This window comes from Colius striatus, chromosome W, assembly GCF_028858725.1.
Source record: "Colius striatus isolate bColStr4 chromosome W, bColStr4.1.hap1, whole genome shotgun sequence".
NCBI classification, from domain to species: Eukaryota; Metazoa; Chordata; class Aves; order Coliiformes; family Coliidae; genus Colius; species Colius striatus.
Window position 1 is genome coordinate 1766346 of NC_084789.1, and position 15383 is coordinate 1781728.

At 54.8% G+C, this 15383-nt stretch overlaps 1 protein-coding gene across 7 annotated transcripts; it reads left to right on the plus strand.

The window, feature by feature from the left end:
- Nucleotides 1-3300: 3300 nt before the first annotated feature.
- LOC133628580 (polycomb group RING finger protein 2-like) lies at nucleotides 3301-15126 on the plus strand. 7 transcript variants are annotated; one of them, XM_062016963.1, is made up of 10 exons: nucleotides 3301-4060; nucleotides 6144-6283; nucleotides 6518-6614; nucleotides 9931-9986; nucleotides 10787-10837; nucleotides 10925-11033; nucleotides 11632-11941; nucleotides 12257-12337; nucleotides 13870-13904; nucleotides 14680-14790. In XM_062016963.1, exons 1-10 carry the CDS (start codon nucleotides 3366-3368, stop codon nucleotides 14705-14707), a joined length of 1602 nt encoding a protein of 533 aa, XP_061872947.1. In that variant the 5' UTR covers nucleotides 3301-3365; the 3' UTR covers nucleotides 14708-14790. The 7 variants fall into 7 exon arrangements, with proteins under 7 accessions (XP_061872947.1, XP_061872942.1, XP_061872944.1 ...); XM_062016958.1 differs by having other exon boundaries at nucleotides 11632-11680; nucleotides 11807-11941; nucleotides 12887-14741; XM_062016960.1 differs by having other exon boundaries at nucleotides 11632-11680; nucleotides 11843-11941; nucleotides 12887-14741.
- The last annotated feature ends 257 nt before the right edge of the window (nucleotides 15127-15383 follow it).

Genomic DNA, 15383 nt, shown 5'->3' on the forward strand with positions numbered 1-15383 from the left:
GCCGGTAGCGGCAACAGACATGCAGGGTACATCACAACTGGATGTGTCTGTGAGGACATGATGCAGCTGGAGGTGCATGCAGGGTATAGAACAGCTGGATATACCTGAGGACATGGCACAGCTGGAGGAGGGTGCAAGGCATGGCACAGCTGCATATGCCCATGGGGACGTGGCACAGCTGGAGGGACACTGCAGAGGTGACAGGCAGGCATGGCCCTTCAATTGCTCAGTGATGCTGATGCTCTCTCAGGCTGCAGCCCCTGCACCTGCCCAATGTGGCACCTATGTGCCCATTCCCTGTATGCCCATGGTGAGGCTGGGATCCTGCAGGGTGGCCAGGCTGGGACCTGCCTGGTGGTATCTCCCACCAACTCAGCCCCATGCAGCCCTCCTGGCACCTTCTGTTGAGCAATGGGAAAAGTTGGCCAAACCTATCTGAATTTAACTAGAAACTCCAGAAAACCCAGCATGTACCACTCCACCATTCAGAGCCCTGTGGCGTGTCAGGCATTGTGCAACCACCTGCTACTTCTGCACCTCTGGGACCCAGGGCCAAAATCCCAAACTCACCCTGTGGTACCAGGGAGGGGAAAAAAAAATCACTTTAGAAACTGCTGCCATAATAAAGTCTGTAAAGTCACTTTGGAAAGCCATGAGCCACAGCACACCTCAGGGAGGGGAAGGAGCCTGGCAAGTGGCTGGGGGAGTAGTTTTTATTCAGAGAGTGATTAAAAGGGGGATTCTCACTCTGCAGTGTTGGATTTCCTTCCCTACCCCTGCTTGCCAGCTCTCCCCTCTCTTGGAGGAGACAAGATTAAATGTTTCGTCTAGAGGAGTGATATTGTGCCAAAGGGAAAAAGCTACATGTGTTTGGAAAGTCTCTCAAATGCACCACAGATCAGCCTGCCTGGTTTCAGTGAAACCCTCCAGCTTGGGCAGGGGTTGCTCACCTGCCTCAGGACCCAGCCCACAGGCGCAGCCCCTCTAGTGCCACTTGTATTTGTAAAGTGTTTTCCATTGTAGAAGGCTTCTCGCAGGGATGAAGTCAGAAGCCAAGTTCTGTCTGCTGGGAACACCCCATGGGCTGGAGAGAGAAGGAGCAGCAGAGCCAGGTGGGAGTATCACCCTAGGCCCATTTTGGAAGCCTCGGCCCTTTCGGGTGGCAGTGAGGAGGTCTTTCCCCACTGGGCACCACTTTGCTCTTCCTTTTCCTGATGGGCTCGTGTTTTGGGATTGGGAAGGCAGCAGCAATCCCTCTTCCTGGCCTGGAGTGCCCCAGCAATTCCCCAGTACCACTCAGCTCAGCTGTGGGAGCATTTTGTGGCTCTAGGCTTTTGAAACAACAGAGATCTTCCTGTCAAGGCTTTATGTCCTGTATTAAGTAATTATCTTCATTATTTCTGGTAAAATTGGGGGAAGCAGGGAACATAAATAGATTTCATAAGACTTTGTAAGAGAGAGAAACTTAAGCAATGCAGATTTTGGACCCCCTTCAGCTTATTTTTAAGACAAAATACAGACTCTGGGTGGAAATAGTCTCTCAAGTCTCTGCTCTGTTTTTAATGTCCCAACATGTCCTTTTGCTTACAGGAGAAGCCGCAGTACAGACAGAACTCCAAGCTGTGCAGAAATGCTTTTGTTCACACCGGGGGCTGGTTTTGCCCTTGCCCAGTGCCTTGGACAGAACTGTGAGCCCATAGGGAGCACTGGGGCCATATCCTGTCTCTTCATACCTTCTCCCCACCCAGCTCAGAGCCCGGTCGTGCAGGCAAGGACCACCCTACAGGAGCATGGAAAGCCCAACCAAGGCCCTGTGCAGCCAAAATCACCCTTGCCCACTCCACAAGATCCGGGACATCTCCACTTTTTCCAACCCATCCCGCCATGTCCATCCTTGGCCGCTCCCTTGGACTGGTTCTGGAAAAGGGCTTGAACTACCAACCTTTCAGTTAACAGCCAAACACGCTAACCAATTGCGCCACAGAGACCATGATAGGTAACATTGCTGTGGCTGCCGCAGTCGACTGGAGGATCCTGGGAATTGTGGGACTCCGGATGTTGGCATACCAGGCGAGGTAGAGAATTAATCACACGACTGTAACCTCTGCATCCTCGCCAAGTAGTTGGTACAGCATGTGTACAGAAGCGCTCTCGGTTGCAGAAAAACCACGTGAGAACCGCTGACATGGGGGGGGGGGCATTGGGGACGGCTGGCATTTGCCGCTGCACTGGAGAGGGGATGTGGGGCATTGGGAATGAGCGGCCGCCGACACGCGTGGGCTGTCCGGCTGCCTGCACCCCCCAAAATCCCCTATAAGCTCTCCGCAAGGGGCCCCTTCCGAGCGAGGCCGAGCTCTGACGCGGGACCAGCTCCACGGGGGAAAGCAACGCCGTGAGCCCGCCCGCTCTGATTCCCTTCCCTTTCCCCCTCTCTTTTATTAATTTCTGGCTTTTTCTTTTTTTTCCCTCTCCTGCCCTTTTTCCTGTCGTTTTTCTATTCCTCTCTCCTTCACTTTTTTCTTTCCTTCTATTCCTTTTTTTCTTTTCTTCCTTTTCCATTTCCCCCCTTCTTTCTCTAGTTTCCCTCTATTTTTTTCCCTTTCTTTTTTTTTCCCCTTTCCCTTTGCTTTCCCCTCCTGTCGCGGTTCCGGCGGGCCTCGTCGAGCACCGGGCCCCCCGCCCCAGGGGGGCGGAGAAGAGCCCACGGGGTCCGGGATGCAGTGCCGCGGTGATGGGGGAACATGGGGACCCGTTAGCAAGGAGCTAAGAGGGATTGCCTCTCCAGCTCGCATTTTGGGTCCAGTCCAGCGGCTTTTAGGGGGCTCTCCTTTTCTCTCCGAGAAAACGTGGGGGTCACGGCGGGTGTGGGGCAACAACAGCGGGGCCGTCCGCGGGCACCGAAAAACCGTGATGGCGATGTCCCCCTCCTCGGGGCGGAGCCGATGGGGAAGCGAGGGGGAGTGTTCCCCCAATCTCGGCCCCTCACTCACTCCCCTCCTCTGCAACACCCCAAAGGAATGAGGTCACCTGAGGCGGGGCGGGGCCTGGCGGCAGCTGGAGGAGGGAAAAAAAAAAATTTTAAAGGATTTTTTTTTTTTCAAAGGAGGAAGAAGAGGGGGGAAAAATAAAGGGAGGGGGAAAAAAATAAAGGGAAGGGGAAAAAATCACGAGCGAGAGAAAAAAGGGCTCCGGCCGCTGCGTCGCCGCCGCGCCTCGCCTCGCCGACAGGCGGGAGCGAGCGGAGGGGCGGCCGCCGGGCCGCCGCTGCCGCCGCCGCCACCAGGTAGGGACGCGGCTCCGGATCCCCCCCGCTCCCGCCGCCGTGCCCCCCCCGTGCCCTTTTCTCTCCTCGTTTAAAATGGCCGATGGCCGCTGCCTCCCCCCGCTTTGTGCCGCGGCCGCGCTCCAGCCCGGGGAGAACCGTGAACCGCTCCCTCTCCCTCTGCTACGGAACCCTGACAGCCTCGGTTACCGCGGATTCCTCTCCTGCTGCGACCCCCGCCCCAGCGCGGGGCGGGGCAGTGCAATACGGCCGAGGGGGGGCTGCGGCGGGAGCCCCCCCGGGGCGGGCGGAGGGGCCGGGCCGGGCCCCGGGGTGGGTTGTCAGCCTCTCTCCGAATACAAAGGGGCTGCGGGGCACGAGGAGCGCCTCGCGTCCACCGGGGCTTCCCCACCCCCGGCCCCAAATCGTGTCGCGTCCCTCACCCCATAAAAATAATAAAGCAGGAGCTGCTCGCGGCGCCGTAGCGGGCCGGGCTGCAGCGGGGACCCCGGGACACAGCGCAAGATCACGCATGTCCGTGCCCGCATGCCGGGCGGGTGTCATGCATAGCGGCGCTGCCTCGCGGACACGTCCCGCCGCGGATACGGGGATATATGTGTGCACGGGTTTCCGTGCCCTCCCCGCGGTGCTTCCTCCCCACTTCCCGCTGTTTCCCTCCTCGGCCGAGACGGGTACCGCGTCCCGCATCCCGAGGGCGGTGCGGGAGGTCCCGTCGGGGCGGCAAGTGCTGTCGGGGGGCGCGAGGTCACGCTCCGGCGCCTTTTTGTCAAGTTCCCGGTGCGTGGGGGCCCTTGGCCGCCGTGGGAGCGAGGGGGCAGTGCTGGGGGAAGCCGTCTCGGTTTATTTCCCGGTCTCCGGAGTTCGCCGCTGCCGGAGGGTCCCACGGGGAGGGGGCAGCCGGTCGGGTCCAAGTTACCGGTGACTTTGAAACGTCCTTCCCCACCCGTTCCTGGTCTGGGGGGAATTTTGGGGAAGGAGGTCGGGGAGCACCGTACTGGGCCACCGCCCAGGGAGACAAAAGACCTCGAAAGTGGGGGACAGAGGTGCGGGGGATCCGGCAGCGGACTGTGAGACCCCGGGCGCGGGTGGAGGGACGGGGCGGCCCCGAGGGCTCCGACAGGGCCGACGCCGCGGCCGGCTCCGGTGCCCGAGACAGGGGAGTCCGGGGCTTTTTTCACCCCTACGGCAGGAAATCAAGGTTGTTACCACCCTTTGCGCCGGTGGTTCAGACTTCCCCTCCCGTGGAGACCCAGGCTGCCATTGGTGTCTGCGAGCATCAAAAGCAGCAAAATCCACCCAAATTTCAGCCATGGGCCCGACATAAGCAGAAGATGTCCGGTGGAGCTTCCCGGTTCCCTTGCAAGGGTTGGAGTGGCATCCTGGGGCTGAGGAATATGCCTCCCTCCCCCTTCCCCCCCCCCCCCCCGGCATTCCCTTGCCTGAGGGAAGCCTGGAAGTACTCCCCCCTTCACCTGGGGGCTGCAGGCACCTGCCCAGGGGCAGCAAGATGCAGGGATCCTGTGGTGCCTGCCTGGGGGATGCTCAGGGGTGAGAATAGAGCCTATGGGGAGTGGGGGGGCTTCCCAAGCATCCTGCTGCCCCTGCGTCCCTCTCTGCAAGACCTTCTCCCTCCAGCACAGGAGTGTCCTCAAGATCCCCATCCCTGTGGTGAGCCCATCCCTGCAGCATCCCCACCTCTGTGGTGTCCCTATTCCTGTAGCATCCTCATCTCTATCTCTGTGGTGTTCCCAGTCCTGTACCATCTCCATCCTTGTCCCCATGGTGTCATCAACCCTGCAGAATCTCCCTACTCATCCCCATGGTGTCCCAAGCCTTCACCATCTCCATCCTCATCCCTGTGGTGTCCCCATCCCTGTAGCATCCCCATCTCTGTCTCTGTAGTGTTCTCAGTCCTGTAGCATCTCCATCCCTGTCCCCATGGTGTCCCCAACTCTGCAGCATCTCCAGCTGTGTGGCATCCCCAACCCTACAGCAGCTCCATCCTCATTCCTGTGGTGTCCCCAATTCTACAGCAGCATCTCTATCCTCATCCTCATGGTGTCCTCAACCCTGCAGCATCTCCCATCCCTCTGTGTGTGGTCTGTGTGTACACATGTGTGTATAACCCCCCGTGGGTAGCTGGGTGTGCTGTGGGTGCTGCTGTAGGCACACCCGGGCTCTGCCATCACGCCCACACTCATTTACACAAGCCCAGGGATTCCCTCTCCCCTTCGCCTCAGATAGTTATAATAATATCCTGGCTCCTTTCAAGTGTCGAGGTTGCCATGGAAACAACAAAACTGCAGCGATTTTGGGCCCGGGTTCCCATTGTAAATGTGGAAGTGCCGGAGTGGGCGGACAGCGATTCTCTGCAGCACACCCTGATGTGCAGGTGCTGCAGGTGGCTCCTGGCCCAACATCGGCCTCTGGAGTTTCCATAGAAACCACGAGGCAGAGGCTGAAAATGCCTGTTCTCTATCCAACAAAACAAAACCGCACTTAGGGGGTGTGTTTGTGCATATGTGTGTGTGCAGCCCGGGGAGATGCAGGCAAAGGCCTGGCTAATGTGGGGGGGGGGGGTTGTCCTCTCTTGCCATGGTGGAGACCCACTTGGGGGACCCTCAAGGAGATGCACATGAGGCAGAGGGAGCTGGACAGGAGGCTGCATGGGGAGGAGTGTGGGTGCTGCACCTGGGGCTGGAGTTGCCCTAGTACTCCCGGGGCAAAGTGTGGCACATCAGGGAGCACCAGGCACCCCCACCCTGCCCTGGGTTTGTTCATTAAGGGGTGAAGTGGGTGCCACAGACCCTGTCTTTGCCCAAAGCAGCTGTTAAGGGGGACCCCAGGTGTTTTCCTGCAGGAAGGATCCGTCGTGGCGCCATTCCAAAATGCACAGGACCACCAGGATAAAGATGACCGAGCTCAACCCCCACCTGATGTGTGCCTTGTGCGGCGGCTACTTCATAGATGCCACCACCATCGTGGAGTGTCTGCACTCCTGTGAGTGTCTTGGGCCCTCACACACCCAGGGGTGCCCCCAGCCCCAGGAAGGATGGCCAAGACCCTTCCATAGGGCCCAAACCCACCCTGAGGTGGGTTTTGCTGCCATGTGGAGCTACAGGGTTAGGGATGGGGCAGAGGTCCCAGCCCCAAGGCAGTGCAGGGGCACAGGGTGTTTCACTGGACTGGCACAGGGGCTCTGTTCATCTGCTCACACTGAGTCTCTCCCCACAGTCTGCAAAACCTGCATCGTTCGCTACCTGGAGACAAACAAGTACTGTCCCATGTGTGATGTCCAAGTGCACAAAACCAGACCCCTCCTCAGCATCAGGTGAGCTTCAGGGGCTCCCTGCGTGCTGTAACCCCATGTGGCACCGAGCCCCGGCCCTACATGGCTGCAGCCTGTGCCTACCCTGGGGTGCAGCCCTGAGTGACTGTGGAACATGGCAGGGAGATGAGAAATAAAACTGAATCTTAAAACACCTCCCCCCACCCCTCCCTCTTCCCAGGACTCCCCTTCCTTCCCCCCCAGCGGCGCAGGGGATGGGGGTTGCAGTCAGTTCATTACAGATGGACTTTGCCGCTGCTTCTTCTCAGGGGGAAGCCTCCTCACACTTCCCACTGCTACACTGTGGGGGTCCCTCCCCACAGGAGACAGTCCTTCATGAACTTCTCCAGCGTGGGTCTTTCCCATGGGCTACAGTCCTTCACACACTGCTCCAGCATGGGGCCTCCCACGGGGGCAGCTCCTCACAAACTACCCCAGCATGGGTCATCCACCAGGAGAACAGTCCTTCAGGTACCAACTGCTCCAGCCTGAGTCCCTCACAGGATCACAAGTCCTGACAGCAAACCTGCTCTGGTGTGGGCTCTTCTCTCCCCACGGGCTCTCAGGTCCTGCCAGAAACTTGCTCCAGGGTGAGCTTCCCATGGAGTCACAGCTTCCTTCAGGCATCCACCCGCTCTGGCATGGGGTCCTCCACAGGCTGCAAGTGGATCTCTGCTCCCCACTGGCCTCCATGGACTACAGAGGCACAGCTGCCTCACCATGGGCTGCACCACAGGGATCTTTCTTTCAAGGCCTAAGCACTCTCCTCCCCCTCCTTCTCCACCGACCTTGGTGTCTGTGGAGATGTTTTCACATTCTCACTCCCTGTTGTTGCTGCAGTTTAGCAACTGCGCAACAACTTCTTCCCCTACTCAAATATGTTAATCACAGAGGCATTACCTCAGTCACTAATTGGCCAGGCCTAGGTCAGCTGTGGGTCTATCTTAGATTTGACTGGCATTAGCCCTGTCAGCTACAGGGGAAGCTTCTGGCAGATATTTGTTTAAAGAAGGCACCCCTGTAGCTCCCCCTGCTACAAAAACCTGGCCTAGAAAAAACACTACATTCCACTTCTCGCCTCTGTGAATCACATATTTAAGAATTATCATTAAAAAAAAATCAGATTTATCACACAACTTTCACAATCTTCACTCACAATAACAAAAAAGAATTCACCACACCCAAAATGAAAATAACATCATCACAACACCTAACAAAAGTGGACAGTTTCCATACAATCCACCCCTCGTCCCTTCACCACAATTAAAACAAACCAAAATTATCCACAATCATTCCATTCTAACACCGTTCAGTCCATGTTTTGCCCATTACCACTACCAATTACAATCCTTATCTCAAATTCCTTAGGATCCTTCAGCCCCACATTGGGTGCCAAAAAAGACAGGCCCAGGCAAAACCACTGCAGCACCCCAGGATGGGGAATGGGGCTCTGTGCCAGTCCAGGGTCATGATGCTCTTGCAGCATGAAACCTCTCTGCTCCTGAACCTGCACTCCACAGCAGCAGGGATTTGGTGTGAAAAGGGAATGGGGATGGTGAGAAGTGGAGGGGACAGGATCCAGGGACATCTCCTCTGTGGCAGCAGGAGGAAGCTGTGCCCATCACTGCATGTCTCGGGCCATAGACCTTCATCCATCCATCCATCCCCACAGTCCCACTGGGCATAGTTTAACCCAGGATTGCTCATCCCCCATTGGAGATGGTGCCAGGGTGGGCTCACAGGTGCCAGGGTGCCCAGCTGTGGTGGCCATGGCTTTGTGCCAACTCTGCCCTGGCCCAGTGCCTGCCTGGGGAAAGCCAGATACATCCCGTCACTTGTGGAATTGGCTCTGCAGGTGGATGGCATAGAAACCATGAAAGGCTGCAAATATATCACTGACTGGGGGGTTTTATCCTCCGTTTTTTAGCCTCTGCCATGTAAATCTGTTTCTGTAGTAACACTTTTTTCTGCCTTTTTTTTTTCCCTTCTTTTTTTGTTGCCTTTTCTGGTTCATTATGAAATATTTGCATTGTCTGCCACGGCTCCCTCACCAAAACATCCCTCATTGCATGTGGAGATGGAGACAGAGCCTCCCAGGGGAAGGAAATATGGGCAGAGGTGCTGCTGCAGGTGACAGCACTGACCCACGTGTGAAGCTGTGGAAAACCTTCAGCACCTGTGAGGGGTTTATTTCCCCCTTTTCCCCAAACCAGATTCAGGTGATGAGGGTGCTGCCCACTTGTGTCTCCCACCCATGGCACCCCATCCCCCTGCCCCAGCACAGCCCTGGGTGGGGTTGGCTCACACCAGAGTAATTAAGCTGCTAATCAAGCTGCTGAGGCCACTTTTTTTTTTTTTTTCATTAGCTTGCTGTAAGTCATCAAGCAAACTCTCTGGGTGTGTATTATAAATCAAATCACAGCGGGGCCTCGTGAACCAGAGTGACATCACCGAGGAACTTGGGATGAAAGGCCTGGGTAGGCTAAAAATACAGGCGACAGGCATTTGTTTTTCTTTAAAATAAAGGCCTCATTGTGAAAATGAAAATAGCTGCAGATATAATTTACTTTTCACCAGTCTCACTGTTCTCCCTTTGTTTTTTTGACATTTTTTTATTCACCTGAGCTGCTGGTTTTAAATTGTGCCAGGCCTGCAGGGTTCTGAGCCCAAGTCTCTCCTTTCTGGACAGATCCTGTTCCCAGTTCCATGCTGAGCGTGAGACTTGAGCTTCCTCAGTTTCCCAAGCCCTTTAGAAGATCCTGCCCTCAGATCTTCACATTTTAGGGAGTCCTCATGGCTTTAACAACCTGACTGCACGCTCTCCTGCCATCCTTAACGACAGAGGGAAAACAGAGCCTGGGCTTTGAACTGCAGCTGAGGACAAAATTAAAATGAGATGCAAATAAAAACTTGCAGAAACGTTTCCTGATCTTAGATTATTGGGGGGGTTATGAGTTCTCAATATGTTTCTGTAATCATTTTGAGTACTGAAATGCATCCTGGCCCCAAAATCCTGCTGTCACCAGCCCGTAGCAGTTACAAGGCTTTTGGAAATGGTTTTCTTTCTTTTTCCAGAGTTAACCCTTTGTGGTGAGCGTGAGGACAGGTGGGTTTGTTTGCCTGTGAGGTGGAGTTGTGGCATCGTCACAGGATGGGACTTGGGGATTTGTGCTGAGAGCTGCTGGGAAGGGAGATGGGGAGGATCTGGGCTGTCTGAGGGCACATGGTGCAGGGCTGGGTCAGCAGTCTGGGAAAGCAAGTGGCTCCCAAATCCAGCTGACTTCTCTCTCTTTTCCTATTTCTTTACTTTTTCCCTTAGATCGGACAAAACCCTACAGGACATAGTGTACAAACTGGTCCCGGGGCTTTTCAAAGGTACAGCCACGGATAATGCTAATTGTGTGGGTTTGGGGTTGTTTGGAACTCACTCCTACCCACCAGTGAAACTGGCGTCCCCAGATTCATGCACATCCCTACCCTATGTGATGGAGACAGCAGGACAATCACACAATTGGTGTGAGTAGGAAGGGCCTTCCAGAGCTCATGCAGCCCAACCCCCTGCTAAAGCAGGTTCCCCTCGATCAGGGGGCACAGGAATGTGTCCAGGTGGGTTTGGAAACCTCCCGAGAAGAAGCCTCCACAAACCCTCCCTGGACAGCTTGGGCCAGGGCTCCCTCACCTCAATACCAAAGGAGTTTCTCCTTGTGTTTAAGTGGAACTAAATATGTGATGTGAACAGACAGGGGAGGAGGCCCTCCAGATAGTGCCTGTCCCACACTCTGGGCTGTTGCTGGGAGGAACCCATGAAAAAAAGCTTAGGAGCAGGAGCCACAGATTTGCTCTCTGAGTGCCCACCCATCCTTGGGGGGAAAAAGTGTGGGGGTCTGCAGGTGCAGAAAGAGTTGAAGCCAGTTAAGTTGCCATAAAGGCCGTTCTCCCAGCAGCAGATTTGCAGCCGCTCCGAGGGTGTTACTGGTACGACTCGATTGCTTGTGCTGAAGCAGCCACTCTCCTCCAGGCCCATCTGCAGCAGGCAGCCCGTGCTGGAGCTGGCAGTGGGCAGCAGGCAGCTCAGCAATCTGGGGCTTCCTCTTGCTCCTTTCTTCACACTCATCTCCCCCTTGGTGTGGGGTTTATTCCCCCTCATGGAGCTCCCTCCTCCTTTCCTCCTGCAGATGAGATGAAGAGGCGGCGTGACTTCTACGTGGCTTACCCCGTGGCAGAGGGTGAGTGTCAGCCCTGGGGACCCCTCCTCATCCCCGGCTGTGCCCCCTCCCCGATGGCTCAGCCTCTCCCTCCCTCTGCTCCCACAGTGCCCAGCAGGTCCAATGAGGATTGCAGGGAAGTCTCTGAGCAGGACAAGGGGAACCTGACGGACAATGAGATTATCAGCCTGTCCATAGAGTTTTATGAAGGGTCAAGGTAGTGTTTTCTGGCTGCTCCTAAGCCTCTGCCTGGGTTTGGGGTTGTGAATAAATTCCCACCTGTTCTTCCCGCTCTGGAGATGGAGTGGAGAAGTGAGGGGGTGACCGACACAGCCCGTGCTCAGGGCTCAGCCTATCCCAGGGTGCTTCAATGGACAAAAGAGCCCCAAAACCCATCTGCCCTGGTCCCCCTTCCTGCAGCCTCTATGGATGCTTGATATGGCAACGGAGTCCCCGCATTGCTGCCCCCTGGGCAGGCAGGGAAAGGATCCTGCTCAGGCAGCAGAGCCCAGTGGCTGCCATGTCCTTGGTGCTCGTGATGGCCTCTGAGGATGTCACCAGCATCTGGAGCAGCGGCACAGAGAGGGGCAGGGAAGGCAGCAGCCCGGGCACTGGTTGCAGTGGGATGGATTAGAAATGCAGTAACTTGGGCATGTATGTGGTCGGGAGTGGCCAAACCAGAGATTGGCTGAAGGTCACTGGATGTTCCCCTTGCAGCCCCTCTGGGGACAGCCCTTCTGGTGAGTTATTTTTTCTCTTGGTCTTTTTACCCTTCCATAAACTTTGTCCTGTGTTTGCTTTCTTCACTCCTTCAGAGAGGAGAAGAAAGGGAATGTCGAGAACGGGGACCTGGAGAAGGAGAAGGTGAGTGTGATGGGACCACAGCACAGAGAGCTCCGTGTCCAGCTGCCTCCTGTGTGGCACAGGGGACAGGAGGGGACCCCAAATTCGTGTGCTGAGGGTGGTGGGAGCTGCTCACTCTCAGCCAAGGCCTCTCCCCCTGGCCCCCTCCTGCTGCATCCCCAGAGGAACGGGCTGAGGTTCCTGCGCTGTCCCGCTGCCATGACTGTCATGCACTTGGCCAAGTTCCTCCGCAACAAGATGGATGTGCCCAGCAAGTACAAGGTGAGTGAGTGTGTGCTCAGGGGTGTTGTGGGAGGCTGATGGCCTGTTGTGGTCATCCCGTGCTTTGCTCTGCTTCCAAAGAGCACAGCTCTGCTTTGTAGCTTTGCCTCAGTGGGAGGGCTCTGGGCCACCATCCATCCTTTGTGGCATGTTGCCTGTAAGCTGGGAGTTTGCTCCAGGAGTCCCGGGACCCCCTGTAGCCCCTGGCTCTGGGAGAGACACATGGGGATAATGAAGCTCTGATGAGCAGCTCCAGTGGGGCTGATGGTGCCTCTTGCCCCCGTGCTGTGGGACTGATGCTGTCACCTGCACCAGGTGGAAGTCCTCTACAAAGATGAGCCCCTGAAGGAGTATTACACCCTGATGGACATAGCCTACATCTATCTCTGGAGGAGGGTAAGTGGAGCTGCCCCCTTCCCTGCCACAGGCATTGACGTCAGGGCTTGTCTCAGAGAAGAGAGTGGAAAAGCAGTCCTTTAGGGGAAGGCTCAAGGCATTAAACAGCTTAAAAACCTGACAGTTTGGACAACTTACCTAAATATTGAAAAATTTAACAATTGGAAAAACTCCATTGAAAAGCTGAAATATTGGAGAGTTTAAAAATTGGAGCATTTCAAGCAATTAAATCCTGGATGTCCTCTCCTTACGCTCATAGAATCGTTATGGTTGGAAAAGACTTTTAAAGATCATTGAGTCCAATCACTGCCCTCACACTGCCAGGCCCATCCTAAAACTAAACCATATTCCTCTGCACTTTACAGAGGTGTTTGCTCCAGGGGTGATTTTTTTTTTTAGGTGGCATGGGGCGGCTGTATGTGCCTTTCTCTGTCTTTCTCCAGGAAAGGGAGAGTTTCTCCATGTGGGAGGGTTGGTAGCTGGCGTCTGGTGGCATGAGGTGGCACGGGGTGCTGGGATGCCATGCATCTGCCCCTCTCCCACTTGCAGAATAGGCCCCTGCCTCTGAAATACCGCGTCCAACCCATCTGCAAGCAGCTCAAGCTCACTCACCCGCCCACCTCCGAGTGTACCAACACCAGCGGCGCATCCGAGTGCGAGTCGCTCAGCGACAAAGCCCACAGCCCCACCACGCTGCCCACCACCTCCTCCTCCCTGCCCAGCCCCACCACCCCATCCCACAGCTCGTCCAGCTCCACTGCTGGCAGCGGTCCCGCGGCTGGCCCTGTGCTCAACGGTGCCTCGAACTGCCACCTGCTGCTACCCGCTGCCGGACACTGCTGCAAATCGACTGTCAATGGCAGCACAACCTCTGTCTTGACCTAAGCAGTGACCACACAGGGACTCCTGGATGGCTTTTATATATGTATATGTATATATATATATATATTATATATACATATATAAATATATATGTGTACATAGGAAGAAAAGAATGTGTACATAGGAAGAAAAAAAATGAACTATACATACTTATTTTCTATTGATTGACCAGATTAATTTAAAATGCAAATAAGACACATAAATGTGGTTGGATATTTTAATTTTTTTTTTAGGGGAGGGATGTTTTAGGGGGTGGGTTTTTTTGCATTTTAACTTATGGAAGCTGCATGCCAGAGCTGGGAACCACACAGGTGCTGCTGTCTTCCCTGCTCAGTTTCTCTAACACTTTTTCACTCCTCCCCATCCCTCTCTCTCACGCCTAGCTGCACAGGTAAGGGCCAAGCACAGAAGCCAAAATCTGCTCCTTCTCCCCATGCCCTGCATTTTTTTGTGTTTATTTGGGGTTGAGTTGGGGTGGGTTGGGTTTTTTTGGCACTAGGTCTGATAAACGTGGTGCCTGTGACCAGCTGGGACCAGTGGTCCATTTGTTGGCATCAAGTATTGCTCATCATTGCCCCCCAGCTTCAATGTGCCATGCACATTTCTGTTTGGTTTTGCTTTCCCTTTGTGCTCTCTGGATGATGTTTCAGGCAAATCCTCACACAAGATATTCCCTTTATGCACAGTAAGTAGGTTCTTTTTATTTTCCCATCTTATTTCTGCTTGCAAGTTGCTGGCAGAGGGCTGGATGCTCTGGGGGTGGGAGCAGAAGCCCTGCTGAATATTGGTCTGTCCTTCCCAAGGGAGCTGCCACCTCCCTGAGGCTAATGGGCAAGCACTGGGTGCCACCTGGAAATTTCAGCTGAGAGGTGTCTAAACCATTGGGGGATGCTTTGGCAGCACTGGGTGAGCCTGCATGGGACTCTCCCCCTCCCATCACTGGCTCCCCACTCACCGCCATGGCTTCCATGCCATGTTTGAGCACTTTTTCTTTCTCATTCCTCCCCATCCTTCCTACCTTCTCCTGTCCCCACATTGGGTTTTTAAAAAAATAAAATAACAAATAAACCCAAGACTACAGTGCCTTTAGCCAGGAGGCTTCAGTGAGAGGGCAAGTGTGGGAAGGTGCTGCCATGTTCCAGGCAGGAGCGGAGCCGCACTGGCTGCCTGCACCCTCTGGGCAAGGGACCAACTTAAACCAAACACAAAAGCACACGAGCCCCAGGGAGTGCAGCTCTCCTCGGGGAAGATTTCTCTCCCACTCTTCCTGGGGAGGGGAGTGAATGACAAAAAAATATGAAAGTGCCTGCATCAACAGGTGGATGGCGCTTGACAGTCAGGCACGGTGAGAACTAAAGGAAAGTGGCATGGGAATTGTGTAACAGCCTCACTCCAAAGGTCAGGAAACATGGGATGTTGTTACTGTAGGTTTTAGTTATTTGGATTTTTTTTTTTTTAAGGATTGCACCCCCATCGCAGACTCGATAGCAGCACTCCTGGGCACTCTACAGCCTCCCGGGCACTGGGGATGGGACCCAGGAAGGGTCCCCCAGGGCCTCTTTTTGTTTCTCTTCCCCATCCCCAGGCTGGGGCTTGATGAGGGGGCTCAATGTATGTCGGGAGGGGCTCTGTTTGTCTCGACTTTGACACCCCTTTTCTCCTTGTAAATAGGCCAGACTGGACTGAGGGAGGCAGCTGAATGCCTCCATCTGGGGTTTGTGTGGGGCTCTTGTGGGGGAGGGGAGTTGTTTTGGTTTCTGTTTTTTTCCTAGTACAAACCAAATTGCTCTGTATATCTACATCCTGTACGAGGTTTTAACGTCTTGTAATATATTCTGATATTCATATATTGTTATTGTTTAAAACATTTGTATAACTACACAGCTTTGTAAATGTAATAAAGGCTGCAGACTGCCATTCCCATCGTCTGCCTTCCCGCAGCCCAATGGGCACCCACTGCTCTGGCAATGTGAAACCACTCCTGAAAGGCCCATTACCCAGTAGATTCCTTCTTTCCACAGCCAGGGCTGAGTCTTTGCTATCCCTAGCAGGGCCCCAGTAGGGCAGAAGGCAAAATCCTTGCCCCCGGGGTGGGGTCATGCTGGTTTGCTGCAGCTGGTGTCAAATTTGGGTTAATTGGGGTGGGAGCTGAGCATTGCCTCCT